At 37.8% G+C, this 15,260-nt stretch overlaps 2 protein-coding genes across 2 annotated transcripts; both read left to right on the forward strand.

The window, feature by feature from the left end:
- The first annotated feature begins 2,967 nt into the window (after nt 1-2,967).
- On the forward strand, nt 2,968-3,966 carry LOC135079118 (cytochrome c oxidase assembly protein COX16 homolog, mitochondrial). Its single transcript, XM_063973715.1, has 2 exons — nt 2,968-3,277; nt 3,512-3,966. The coding sequence occupies exons 1-2, from the start codon at nt 3,123-3,125 to the stop codon at nt 3,693-3,695; spliced, it is 339 nt and encodes a 112-aa protein (XP_063829785.1). The 5' UTR covers nt 2,968-3,122; the 3' UTR covers nt 3,696-3,966.
- Nucleotides 3,967-10,632: 6,666 nt separating this feature from the next.
- On the forward strand, nt 10,633-15,166 carry LOC135079306 (polyubiquitin-C-like). Its single transcript, XM_063973933.1, has 2 exons — nt 10,633-10,776; nt 11,198-15,166. Exon 2 carries the CDS (start codon nt 11,204-11,206, stop codon nt 15,083-15,085), a length of 3,882 nt encoding a protein of 1,293 aa, XP_063830003.1. The 5' UTR covers nt 10,633-10,776; nt 11,198-11,203; the 3' UTR covers nt 15,086-15,166.
- Nucleotides 15,167-15,260: the final 94 nt, after the last annotated feature.

Genomic DNA, 15,260 nt, shown 5'->3' on the forward strand with positions numbered 1-15,260 from the left:
TCTCAGGAAATATTTATAAATCTTTAATTCATAATACTCAAAGAAAAGAAAACTACTATGACTTTTATGGCATACATAACAAATCTAACATGAGTTTTCTTGCCTTTAAATGTACTTTATGCCCATGTATGATCAACGAGTAAGGATGAGTCAGAGCAACATCTGTGCTGATGTGTCTACACCTAAAATTAGACTTGAACACACATTTGTGTTTAATTAAGTTATGTAAGTATTTCTCAAAAAAAATGTACATTTTGAAAAAAAAAAGTGTGCTTTGAAACAGTTCAAAAGTTTTATATTTATAAATCATCACACAAAAAAAACACACACACAATTTTGAAGGATGAATATTAATCTTTAAGATAACGAAGAATTATAGCTATAATCCTACTTATTACCAAATATTTAGATATTTTAAAAATAGTCCTTTTTTACCTTTCATACAAAAACCTGTTTGCCACCCTAGCTTTTTCATGTATTTTTGTTTCATAAAATGCGATACGTAACTAAATTATTGTAAATTTCTTTGTATTATCGTTCTACAGTAATCGCAGTTTCTGTATCAAATTTATTTTCTATGGGGTGTCATAATGAATTGGCAATTTAAAGAAAAAAAACAAAATGAGTCGCTCTTATTTACTATTTCGTTATTTACTCTTTAGTTACGATTTATTTCTACTTTCCCGTGGTTTCTGAACAATTCCGTATTTATTTTACACGGACAACAATAGCTGCACTCTGAATGGCTGTTGGCCTGACGTCTCCGCCATAATATCTATCGCGAAAATTAGTGAAAACGTGTGTGTTTTGTGGGATTACTTTTTCGTAACAGGCAGTAAAATCAGCGATTTTATATAGAACGGTAAGTCTTCATTTAACCATTTTTTGTAATACGTGTGGTACGAACATTTAGTAAGCTTTTATATTTGCTGTAACAAATTTTATCAAAAAAATACTTGTTTCTGATCTCATTTTGTCTAATATTTCGTTACGTTTTTTGCGAATTTCGTTACGTTACGAAAAAGTACAACATAATGCTGAGTGTATACTGTTATTACCTGACTAAGCATAGTAATATTTACTACTTAATTAATTTTAAAAAATATAGAGCGTTAATAACAAAAGGATTGGATACTATCTGCTTTACAGAAGTGCCACCAGCAAAAAATTATCAAATCATTTAGATTACGTTTTTATGTGATTACTTCTTTTGTTTTTTTAGGAATGCCGCCAAAAACCAATGCCGAAAGGCAAAAAGCTTACAGAGAACGACTCAAAATGGATAAACATGATGGAACAAAAATAATTTTATTAAAATGGTATGAATGATTACTCCCTTATTTTATTTCTAACCCCTTAATATTACCCCGTATTTGGGTGCATACTTACAAATATTTCGAATTGAATAAATAAAGAGCATTCACAATATTTCGCCAATGTATAACAAGCCTTATGGCCTTACTATTTCGTTACTACCGTTTCGTTACGTACACTTTTTTTGAGAAATACTCATGTATTATTTTGAATTTGAAACAAATGAGCATTAAAATACCTACATAGGTATTACATTACACATTATTGATGTGTGATAAATCAACAACAAGAACAAAATAGCTGTTTTGCTCTAAGTTTTTATTCTATTGAAAGTATAATATTATTATTATGTTGAACATACAGTTGTCTAAGTTACCTACTAATGATTTTGTATTACTCACAAACTTTTGGTTTTTCTTTTCAATTCAAAGTCAATGTAGCCCTTCAAGTACCAGCAATCATGAAACAATAAAAATCAATCAATTGTTATCGCATTCTCATGCAACCACTTAGGTTTCCATGAGTTAGAAAACAATGCTCACAGGACAGGTAGCAGCATCTATGTATGTATTTACAAAAATAGCAGAAATAGACTAAATACCTTCAAAATATGTACATCTACATCTCGTTTGTCAATATTTTGTCTCCCTGTTAGTTAAAACCATAACAGATAAACATGAAATCAATGGAAATAGTTCAATTCAGATGGTGGTAGATTTCATACTACTATAAAATTGTTTTTTAAAGGTAACAAAAAAACCAAAGCTAAACATGTTTGTTGGCACTTAAAATAGGACATAGGTAATTATACAAAATCCGATATTAGTCATTCTTTTTTTCCGTTGGCTGGGGTGTAATTATTATTATTATGATTTAATTAAGCTATGCTATGTAATAAGATTTGACAAAGCTATGCTATGTAACAGAGGAGCCAAATTATGGAGTCTTGCATTTATGTGATAAAATAGATATGATTATTATAGTTTTATGCCACCTTTTAAATTTATTTCATTTCAATAGTAAATAAAATAACATTAAATAAACGTAAGTACCTACCTACTAAATTATTTTTGGTTAACCTTTCGTATTATTAGGACTTACGATTTGGAACTTGATCTTGTTCCTGAAGATTAGTCAGGTTAATAATAAATTCTAAATAGTATATAGTTACATCTTATGAAATTAAGGCTAACAAATAGTTTCAATCATCGAAATACGACTTCAAACGAGGCCGTTTCATCCCACCTACAAGTCCCAGCTTCTTGGAGAGAATATTCACCGTGACAAATCTGTTCTCAAACTAAAAATAATCGTAGTAAAGTAAACTCACCAAACACGATAAGCACAAGATAAGATATTAGTTCTTTCAGAAAGTCTTCACTTCATTATCAAATCACAGTAATTATGTAAAAATAATAAATTCATAAACACACAACACATACGTCACTCAATAAAGTCCGCCATTTTATAATTTTCACCTTTTTTTTAGGGGTGGGATTGACAATTTGTGGCACAGAAACAAATGTAGACTTGCCATAGTAATATAATGCTACGGCTATATCTGCGACTAATGAACACAAGCTGTTATTTTTTTCTATTGCATTAATGCGAAAAGAAAAAACGTCAATGTCAATGTCACTGTCACATTGAAATTTAAAATTTATTTTCTGTCTGGTGGTTCTTGCAGGAATAGATATTTTTTTCAGGTTTTTCTTCCTGAAATATTTTAGATGGAGTAAAACAAATACATGAAAGAATTAATAATTAACACATTACAACAAAAATAATTGAAGTCTGATGTTAGCAGAATGACTACCGAAGAAAGTAAATTTCATAATCGACTGAATTATCTCCGAAACAGTTTTATCGCCCTCGGAAAAAGAAAATCCCTAAAATATGGGCTTCCTTTCTTGTTATTTATCGTAGGAGGGTCTTTTGGTCTTAGAGAATGGACTCAAATAAGGTTTGAAACGTATTGTATTGAAGCTTATGTTACATTTTTAGTTACATAAACTTATTCGAGGTTCGCAAGGATAATTGGAAAAAAATGGTTAAATTGTCGGCCAAATGATTAAATCATGTAATTATTTCCCATGCAACTTCTTGTTCATTTTATGTACCTACTAAATGTTCAGGTTCTGATCTGATAGGTTATGTTCAAGAGCACCTGAGACATAGCTGACAATTTATTTTCCAGATACCAGTTTTCACAAGTTAAAGGTGTTAGTAGAGAAGAAGCAGAAAAAATGGGCCTACACAAAGCACGCGATGTAACTATAGAAAATGTTTATGAGGATATTCAAAAACTAGATATTGACAACTGGGAAAATAAACGAGGCCCTAGACCATGGGAGGATAATCAACAAACAAATAAAAAATGAAGCAGTCCAGCCAAATAATAATGTTGAATTTCATGTAAATAAAATCAACTATAAAAATCCAACCAAACCTAATATTTTAATATTTGGCACTACTTTCCGTTGTCTTGGTTGTTATCTTTATGTAGAAGTCTACAATTCAATTCCTTTTCATGGCTCCAAAAAGTCAATGTTCCTGTAAGTAGGTACATAAAATTGTATTTTGTACAGGAGTAGTTTAGTGATATAGCAATTATTGTTAAAAAAATTTATTAAAAGTTTTAAAAATTAATAATTTCAGTTTTCTTATTCATCATCATGGTTTAAGCTGTGGTTATGGTAGCTATTTATTCAACAAAAAAGTAACTGTAATATAAATTACTAAGAAAGGAAGGTATGATTTTTTTAGGATGTAATTTTAATATCAGCTGTTAAATCTTCATAAAAACATGTGAATCGCATCTAACTCCCGGGAAATTGTTGCAAATAAGCTCGTCATCATTGTGTTATTTCGGTATAGACACGTTAGACGACACGTCGCATGTTTTTATACCGCTAATTCACACTCGTGACCACGACTCAAAAGCGTAACTCTACTGTGGCGTAACTGTGTCGATTGATTATAATATCTTATCACCGAATAAAAAAACCAGCAAGTTAACATAATTATCTACAATGAATTCTTTAGAAAGCTTATTATTGAATAAAGTTTTCCAAGTTTAAGTAGGTAGTTCCCTCCCAGTTGGGACATGTTAACAAAACTTCCTGAGAGTGTATAAAAATTGTAACTGAAGACGCGCATATTACTGATTAACAACCTTAGATTAATAAAGTTAACGTTTTAAACTTTCTACGTAAATAAGTAGGTACCTACGCAATAGTCTAAATAAACGCTGTACTACGTCTTAAGTCTCAACAAAACGTTATCAGTTTGTTTTATGTCTGGTGGTTTCTGGGTGAGTGCCAGATATAGTTCATTCACGCCTTTTCGTACGAAAATCAGTGTTCGTGGAACCGTTACCTACGTAGTTAGGTACGCAAATTAGAATCCTTTGTCCTACCTTTAAAAGAAAGATAATATCCTACTTATACAATAGGTTGATGAACCAAGCATGTGGCTCACTGCTCACAGCCACACAGCTTTATTATTATGATTAGCGCAGTTACAGTTAGGTACCTATTATGTACAACCTATTTACTCGTGATAAGATAAACCGAAAATTACGATGTAACTACCTATAAGTTAGTTGGACTATTCGGGAAGGAAGGGATGAGCTCATTTGTAAAAAAATATTATATCGTTTTTCAGACGACATTTTTACACCCTATTTTAGTGAAAGTTGGATAACATTTCGGGGGGTAGGTAGGAGGTACCTACTACGCGTAGGCCACAGATTGACAGGCTAACTACTAACTACTGACCTATCCTAATGACTACATTTTAATAAATCCAAGTTAGGTGATTGATTGGGAAAATAATTTATAACATTACTTACTTTTACTACCTTAAAAGGTTTCAACTTGTTGGTAAGGTAGGGTACTATGTACTTATCTACGGTCGGTAAGTAAGTAGTAGGTATATCCTAAGGGTAAGTAGGTACGTCTTGTTTACCTACCTATAATACGAGTAGCTACTAATTTAATTTAGTTACTTACATAACGTAATTTAATTAGGCACCATTGGACAATAAGACGTGTTATGCGTGTAGGTTTAAGGCTATTACCTATACCACAGAATAAGTTTAAGACATTCAGGGAAATAATTGTTAGGACTAGAAAATAGTTGTAATGTTTACAGACGGATGCACGATCATCCATGCTAATTAGTAGGACCTAAGTTAAAACTGTACCCGTCTAGAATAATATTCTGAATGTTCTCTCTCCGCATACCTACTTACAACAAACAGATTTCATCATTTGTATTCGTATTTCGTCACTTATAAAATAATTACTATGTCGATGACGTGTAATGTCTATTCATCTTACATTATGTAATTATTTAGGTGGAAACTAAGGGTGGAAATTGGAAAACTTATGGTGGACTTAGCCATGTCATGTGGCAAATTAACTATATTCTACATTTTCTATCAGTCTTTTCATGAATTATTAGGATCTCACAAATGTTTGTTCGTTCTAAAAGGGTTTGTAGATACCTAGGTCCCACTTAAGTAGGTGGTCTATCACGATAGGTACAACATTTACGTAAAACTAAAATAATGAGATCATAACAAAATTTAAACAATATTAAAGATGACGCATTCCCTGTTTTCTAGAAGCCTGTATAATTCCTCGCCAGACAACGCGATTAGTATTCTTTTGTTTTGTTTGGGTGTCGTTTCTAAAGGGGATCAATACCAGTCGGGGTGAATCGGCTTTTCTCGACTTTTCCCGACACAAAGGACACGAGCGAGCACGATCAATACACCTTTTAATACTTGCAAGTGCGGTAATTTTCCCCAAATAAGTGGAAAATTGTGAATGTAAGCAATTTTGTCTGTGGTCGTGCGAATTAAATTTTTGTTACCGGGTGGATCCGCCGATTTGATTCCGCGAGATTTATTTTACGTTTTTTGAAAAACTTTACAGGAATGCGTGCAAACTAGCTTAAACTGAAAGGTTAAGCAATGAGCTTTTTAGATCAGTGTGAGGCCCTTAGATTCAATCGTTATTTTAGAAGTAACAAGCGTCCAAATATTTTTTCACAAAATGGTAATGACGTTTTCCCAATGGTAATGATTTTATTAAAATGGTAATGATCTTATGTTAATGGTGATGACGAAATATAATTTTATAGTAATACATTAAATTAAAATAACTTGAAAACTAAAATTTAGATATAATTGTTCATCTAAACACCAATTTTATCTATGTTATTTTCCTAGCTAAGCACGTACCTATTAAAGAATGGGTTGGAAATAAAAGTAAATGTATTCAATAATTTAATGAATTTATTGAATTTGGAACAATACGGACATTAGTTAAAATTTTTTTACGTTCCTAATATTATTCAGAATCAGAAAAAATATATATTTACACCAATGAGGATTTTGATTGAAAAATATGCCAAGCTACTCTTACTTAGACTTACACAATAGTCAACATACAAGAAATGAATAAAAAAAACGTCTTTTCGTAAACTAATAAAAAACCTTCTCATTTAAAACAAAGCTTAAAGAACAATGGGACAAAACGTCCCCAGAACTGTAGCACTTTAATACCTACCTTATAATTATGATAGACCATGCTAATACCCGACCGATCTCTCTAGCTACAATCACGGCAAAGGTCCTTGACAGTGTGCTTGACTCTCTACTAGATAAATATTTAAAATCACATGATGCTCAATTCGGGTTTAAGCCTGGACTGTCGACCGAGAGCGCCATCCTTAGTCTTAAGCACACTGTCAGGTACTACACGGATCAGGGGACTCTCATTTACGCATGCTTCCTCGACCTCTCCAAGGCGTTCGATCTTGTGTCTTATGACATCCTTTGGGATAAGATGAGGAGGCAGGGCATCCCGTCAGAAGTATCACAAATATTCCATTATTGGTATGCTAACCAGATTAACAGCGTAAGATGGGCTAACGTTTTTTCTGAGGAGTATGGGTTGCAGTGCGGGGTGAGACAGGGTGGGCTGACGTCTCCCAGGCTTTTCAACCTATACGTAAATGACCTCATTGTTGCCCTTAGCAGTATGCGTATCGGATGCTGGGTAGATGGTGTTTGTATCAACAACATAAGCTACGCTGATGATATGGTACTGCTGGCGCCAACAATGGGGGCTCTCAGAAAGATGGTGGGTGTGTGTGAAGTGTATGCTAAATGCCATGGCTTATTGTATATTGTGAAGAAGAGCGAATACATGGTATTTAAGGCCGCCAGTAAATGTCCAAACGTGGTACCCGACCTCTTGCTTAATGGGGTAAAGTTAAACAGAGCCACTAAATTTAAATATCTCGGACACTACGTTACTGATGACCTTAAAGATCATGTTGATATCGAGAGGGAACGAAGGGCGCTGGCAGTAAGGTGTAATAAATGTTGGCTCGCAGGTTTGCCCGATGTAATGACCATGTCAAGATCACTCTGTTTAAAGCATACTGTCAGAGTCTATACACGGGAAACCTGTGGACCACGTACTCGCAGAAATCGCTTAGCGTCCTTCGGGTCCAATATAACAACGGTTTTAGGATGCTGTTGGGCTTGCCTCGCTTCAAATGTTTGCTCAGTCGCACACTGACGGCTTCTTTGCTGTCCTATGCAAGAAGACTGCCTCGTTGCTCAGTAGGATACGGGCGAGCCCCAACAGTATCCTGAAGACCGTGGCGGAGAGGTACGACTCTCCTATTATCCGACATTTCTTTCGGCTACTTCTTACCGAACGGGTTGGATAATTAGTGGTATGTTATAATAAGTAAATTACTAACATAGTTGTATAAGGCACCCATTTACTAACTATGTGGATCATTGTTATCTTTAAATGAATAAATTGAATGGAATACTATAATTTTATTATAATTATGACAGCTCAAGTGTGACATGTCTCAGAAAAGTTATATCAAAAATAAAAATTCATAAGCAACCCTGAAAAAATACATACAAAATCACTTTTGACCAACTTCAAAGGGCACGACAGCTTGACCCAGGGACAATTCGACCCCTGCTACAACTCAAACCCTGCGACAACTTGATTTTTTTCAAAACTCAACACTTTTAACTTACTTCAAATGGTTTCACGACTGCTGGACAGTGGCGGCGTAGCATGGGTTGGCACCCGGGGCATAGCACAGCACAGCACCCCCCGTCATAAGTCCTTAATGTAAGTAAGTTGGGTATACATATAGCGGGGAGGTAAGACACCCCAAAATGGTCCTCCCTTACGCCGCTGGTGGCTGGACCCTACGACTGCTTAACCCTACGACCACTCGAACCCTCCGACAACTTACACTTGTGACCCTGTGACAAGTCGAACACTGCGACACGTCAACCCCTGCGACTACTCTGAGCATTTATTGTAGATACAGTTCAGGCATTGATTGATGGAGCTAAATGGTTTACAATAAGTATCATAGTTGAATATTTTGGACTTGTCGTAGGGGTCGAGTTGTCCGGGTCAAGTTTTTGTAGGGTCGACCTTCATTTAAAGTAGGTTAAAATTAATTTAATCGAGTTATCACAGGGGTCGAGTTGTCACAGAGGTCCAGTTGACCCCGATGACAACTATGATACTTATTGTAAACCATTTAGCTCCATCAATCAATGCCTGAACAGAATCTACAATAAATGCTCAGAGTAGTCGCAGGGGTTGACGTGTCGCAGTGTTCGACTTGTCACAGGGTCACAAGTATAAGTTGTCGGAGGGTTCGAGTGGTCGTAGGGTTAAGCAGTCGTAGGGTCCAGCCACCAGCGGCGTAAGGGAGGACCATTTTGGGGTGTCTTACCTCCCCGCTATATGTATACCCAACTTACTTACATTAAGGACTTATGACGGGGGGCGCTGTGCTGTGCTATGCCCCGGGTGCCAACCCATGCTACGCCGCCACTGTCCAGCAGTCGTGAAACCATTTGAAGTATGTCAAAAGTGTTGAGTGTTGAAAAAAATCAAGTTGTCGCAGGGTTTGAGTTGTCGCAGGGGTCGAGTTGTCACAGGAGTCGAATTGTCCCGGGGTTAAGCTGTCGTGATACCCATTGAAGTTGGTCAAAAGTAATTTTGTATGTATTTTTTCAGGGTTGCTTATGGATTTTTATTTTAGATATAACTTTTTTCTGAGACACGCATGTCACACTTGAGCTGTCATATAATAAAATTATAGTATTATAAGGTAGGTATTAAAGTGATTCAGTTCTGGGGACGTTTTGTTACATTGTTCTTTTAGGAAACCATTCATAGTCATCATTACCATATACAAAGTGTCATCACCATAAGCCTAAATGATATGGTAATGATGTTAATGGTAATGACGAAAACGATTTTAAAATTATATAAAAATAATTGTCACCACTATTGGGACACCTCAATATCGCCATTTTTTTATTGTAATCACATGCTACAAAGTGCTAATTATTAGAAAAATATCGATATATTAAACTTACTAAATCGCACAAAATGGGAATGACGCGAGCCGATGACAAACTGCGAGTGTCTCTCGTTTTCGGAGTTTAAAAAGTCTCGGAGCTGCGTAAATTTTACGTGCATTCTGTTCTGTTACGAGCAACGAATTGAAGAGTGGGACGCGCGGACACAAGCGGGGATAAGTCGCGTCGCAGCCGCATTAAAGAACAACAACAGATTTCTCGTGACAATATTTCAATTCATGATTCCATTTTATTGGCTAATACGATTTCAATATAATTTTGTTATTTTGTCACGGTAAATATGTACATTTTAAATTTATAATCAAAATCTGGTCTGTCTGTGTATAGGTAAAGTAAAAAAAATTAAAAGACAACGGCAAAGGTCAGTACTTTTACTGTGATGGTAATGACGTTTAGTGCGTGTTTTCTTGATTATCGAAATAACTTGAAGTATTTAATCAATATGGATCATGGCGCCTTATGTGGAAACTTGTATGAATCGTTATTCAGAAGTTTAATTTACCAGAACTACAACAGTTTTTTTTTTATCGATCGGAACATAAGTTTTTTACTGTTTCGCGGATTTACCCTACCTACATCATCTTACTTTGAACTAAACCAAAGTTATAATTATTATTACACGTTGTCCCTAAAACCATCAGGTAGGTACTAGTTTTATTAACAAAGTTTAAGTGGGAACATGTTTATCAATATTGTGTTTCAAAGATTTTTCGGCATTTAGGCCGTTTAAAAAATTATAGAGTTTTATTTGTTGGTGGTTAAAGTGCGATGTATTTCTACGTATTTTTCCTTTTAGGGAAATTACAATTTTAGTCTGGTAACACCATATTTTTCCGACTATAAATACAGAATTCCACGCCATTGGCCGAATCATTTCAAAGCGAGATATTGAAAAGAGAACGAAATCGTGACACATCGTGTGACTTTTCAGAGTTGTTTGTTGGATTTAAATAATTTTGAGTAATAATTGTGCAATTAAATTAAGACAAAATTTTAGTGAGTAATCGGTAAGTGCTTTTTATACATTTTCATCATTGTAGAATACAATTTTGTTTGCGCTCATGGCAACTGCGCATTATGCGTTATTGATTGCATTGAGATGAGAACGCCATTTTGTAGTGTTTGGTAAAATTGTTCCTCTTTTTAACTATACTGGTACCTACCTACCTTTTATTTTTATGTACATTCATTATTTCGATGGTACTTACTGGTAAATGATTAATACAGTAATTGGAAAATTACGATGAGTTGCCCTTCTGTAGAAACGATTTCAATTGCGTCAGCCTGATTCGCACGTTAATTTATTGTGAAATCGTAAGGAAATCATATTTTAAAAGGTCGTTACTTCCTTGTTCCCTGTTGGCGTGAAGCCAGACTACTTTTGTGTGCAAATAAAGGTGATTAACCTTAATTTCTCTTTGTTTCTAGGTCAAGATGCAGATCTTTGTGAAAACTCTAACGGGAAAAACTATCACCTTGGAAGTTGAGCCATCGGATACTATTGAGAATGTCAAAGCTAAGATTCAAGATAAGGAAGGCATCCCTCCAGACCAGCAGCGCCTGATCTTCGCGGGGAAGCAGCTGGAGGACGGCCGCACGCTGTCCGACTACAACATCCAGAAGGAATCCACCCTCCACCTCGTACTGCGCCTGCGCGGAGGTATGCAGATCTTTGTAAAGACTTTGACTGGCAAAACTATCACACTGGAGGTCGAGCCGTCCGACACCATCGAGAATGTCAAGGCTAAGATCCAGGACAAGGAAGGCATTCCCCCAGACCAGCAGCGACTGATTTTTGCTGGTAAGCAACTTGAAGATGGTCGTACTCTTTCTGATTACAACATCCAAAAGGAATCCACACTCCATCTTGTGCTGAGGCTCCGAGGTGGTATGCAGATATTTGTTAAAACACTTACTGGTAAAACGATCACACTGGAGGTTGAGCCTTCTGATACAATTGAAAATGTAAAGGCAAAGATCCAGGACAAGGAAGGCATCCCTCCAGATCAGCAACGACTCATTTTTGCTGGCAAACAATTGGAAGATGGACGCACGCTCTCCGACTATAATATTCAAAAAGAATCAACTCTTCATTTAGTACTTCGTCTCAGAGGGGGTATGCAAATCTTTGTGAAGACTTTGACTGGAAAGACAATCACATTGGAAGTTGAACCCTCGGACACAATCGAAAATGTTAAAGCCAAGATCCAGGACAAAGAAGGCATTCCCCCAGACCAGCAGCGATTGATCTTCGCCGGCAAACAGCTGGAAGATGGACGCACTCTCTCAGACTACAATATCCAAAAGGAATCAACTCTTCACTTGGTATTGCGTCTGCGTGGTGGCATGCAGATTTTCGTGAAGACCCTGACTGGCAAGACTATCACTCTTGAGGTTGAGCCTTCTGACACAATCGAGAATGTTAAGGCCAAAATCCAGGACAAAGAGGGTATACCGCCCGATCAGCAGCGATTGATTTTCGCCGGCAAACAGCTGGAAGATGGACGCACTCTCTCAGACTACAACATCCAGAAGGAATCCACTCTTCATTTGGTATTGCGTCTGCGTGGTGGTATGCAAATCTTCGTGAAGACTCTGACTGGAAAGACAATCACATTGGAAGTTGAGCCCTCTGACACAATCGAGAATGTTAAAGCCAAGATCCAGGATAAAGAAGGCATTCCCCCAGACCAGCAGCGATTGATCTTCGCCGGCAAACAGCTGGAAGATGGCCGTACACTCTCGGATTACAATATTCAGAAGGAATCGACTCTTCACTTGGTATTGCGTCTGCGTGGTGGCATGCAGATTTTCGTGAAGACCCTGACTGGCAAGACTATTACTCTGGAGGTTGAGCCTTCAGACACAATCGAAAATGTTAAAGCCAAGATCCAGGACAAAGAAGGCATTCCCCCAGACCAGCAGCGATTGATCTTTGCCGGCAAACAGCTGGAAGATGGACGCACACTCTCAGACTACAACATCCAAAAGGAATCAACTCTTCACTTGGTATTGCGTCTGCGTGGTGGTATGCAGATTTTCGTAAAAACCCTGACTGGCAAAACCATCACATTAGAAGTTGAGGCTTCCGACACAATTGAGAATGTTAAGGCGAAAATCCAGGACAAAGAGGGTATCCCCCCAGACCAGCAGCGATTGATCTTCGCCGGCAAACAGCTGGAAGATGGACGCACTCTCTCAGACTACAATATCCAAAAGGAATCCACTCTTCATTTGGTATTGCGTCTGCGTGGTGGTATGCAAATCTTCGTGAAGACCCTGACTGGCAAGACTATTACTCTGGAGGTTGAGCCTTCAGACACAATCGAAAATGTTAAAGCCAAGATCCAGGACAAAGAAGGCATTCCCCCAGACCAGCAGCGATTGATCTTTGCCGGCAAACAGCTGGAAGATGGACGCACACTCTCAGACTACAACATCCAAAAGGAATCAACTCTTCACTTGGTATTGCGTCTGCGTGGTGGTATGCAGATTTTCGTAAAAACCCTGACTGGCAAAACCATCACATTAGAAGTTGAGGCTTCCGACACAATTGAGAATGTTAAGGCGAAAATCCAGGACAAAGAGGGTATCCCCCCAGACCAGCAGCGATTGATTTTCGCCGGCAAACAGCTGGAAGATGGACGCACTCTCTCAGACTACAATATCCAAAAGGAATCCACTCTGCACTTGGTATTGCGTCTGCGTGGTGGTATGCAGATTTTCGTAAAAACCCTGACTGGCAAAACCATCACATTAGAAGTTGAGCCTTCCGACACAATTGAGAATGTTAAGGCGAAAATCCAGGACAAAGAAGGTATCCCGCCCGATCAGCAGCGATTGATCTTCGCCGGCAAACAGCTGGAAGATGGCCGTACACTCTCGGATTACAATATTCAGAAGGAATCGACTCTTCACTTGGTATTGCGTCTGCGTGGTGGTATGCAGATTTTCGTAAAAACCCTGACTGGCAAAACCATCACATTAGAAGTTGAGCCTTCCGACACAATTGAGAATGTTAAGGCGAAAATCCAGGACAAAGAGGGTATCCCCCCAGACCAGCAGCGATTGATCTTCGCCGGCAAACAGCTGGAAGATGGACGCACTCTCTCAGACTACAATATCCAAAAGGAATCCACTCTTCACTTGGTATTGCGTCTGCGTGGTGGCATGCAGATTTTCGTGAAGACCTTGACTGGCAAGACCATCACACTAGAGGTTGAGCCCTCTGATACAATCGAAAATGTTAAAGCCAAGATCCAGGACAAAGAGGGTATCCCCCCAGACCAGCAGCGATTGATCTTCGCCGGAAAACAACTGGAAGATGGACGCACTCTCTCAGACTACAACATCCAAAAGGAATCCACTCTTCATTTGGTATTGCGTCTGCGTGGTGGTATGCAGATTTTCGTGAAGACCCTGACTGGCAAGACTATCACTCTTGAGGTTGAGCCTTCTGACACAATCGAGAATGTTAAGGCTAAAATCCAGGACAAAGAGGGTATCCCGCCCGATCAGCAGCGATTGATCTTCGCAGGCAAACAGCTGGAAGATGGACGCACTCTCTCAGACTACAATATCCAAAAGGAATCCACTCTGCACTTGGTATTGCGTCTGCGTGGTGGTATGCAGATTTTCGTAAAAACCCTGACTGGCAAAACCATCACATTAGAAGTTGAGCCTTCCGACACAATTGAGAATGTTAAGGCGAAAATCCAGGACAAAGAAGGTATCCCGCCCGATCAGCAGCGATTGATCTTCGCCGGCAAACAGCTGGAAGATGGCCGTACACTCTCGGATTACAATATTCAGAAGGAATCGACTCTTCACTTGGTATTGCGTCTGCGTGGTGGTATGCAGATTTTCGTAAAAACCCTGACTGGCAAAACCATCACATTAGAAGTTGAGCCTTCCGACACAATTGAGAATGTTAAGGCGAAAATCCAGGACAAAGAGGGTATCCCCCCAGACCAGCAGCGATTGATCTTCGCCGGCAAACAACTAGAGGATGGTCGCACACTCTCTGACTATAACATCCAAAAGGAATCCACTCTTCACTTGGTATTGCGTCTTCGTGGTGGCATGCAGATTTTCGTAAAGACCCTGACTGGCAAAACCATCACATTAGAAGTTGAGCCTTCTGACACAATTGAGAATGTTAAGGCTAAAATCCAGGACAAAGAAGGCATTCCCCCAGACCAGCAGCGATTGATCTTCGCCGGCAAACAACTGGAAGATGGACGCACACTCTCAGACTACAATATTCAGAAGGAGTCTACACTTCATCTTGTACTCAGACTTCGGGGAGGGATTTAAAATGTATATTCTGTAAGCCTTTTTCTCATCCCTGTGTAATAAATAAAGGGCAAATAAAACAGCTTTGATTCTCTGAATAAATCTTTTATTTCTATTATTAACTTAGGTGTAGGTAGGTAACAACAACACATGATACTAACTTTACACTATAAAACTCATTTTATTTTTGCAAGTA

Source organism: Ostrinia nubilalis, chromosome 16, assembly GCF_963855985.1.
Source record: "Ostrinia nubilalis chromosome 16, ilOstNubi1.1, whole genome shotgun sequence".
In the NCBI taxonomy this organism is placed as follows: Eukaryota; Metazoa; Arthropoda; class Insecta; order Lepidoptera; family Crambidae; genus Ostrinia; species Ostrinia nubilalis.

Coding starts and splice junctions, on each gene's coding strand:
- LOC135079118 (XM_063973715.1), top strand. CDS start 3,123: ATGACTACCGAAGAAAGTAAATTTCATAATCGACTGAATTATCTCCGA. Junction 3,278..3,511: donor AGAGAATGGACTCAAATAAG/GTTTGAAACGTA, acceptor TTTATTTTCCAG/ATACCAGTTTTCACAAGTTA.
- LOC135079306 (XM_063973933.1), top strand. CDS start 11,204: ATGCAGATCTTTGTGAAAACTCTAACGGGAAAAACTATCACCTTGGAA.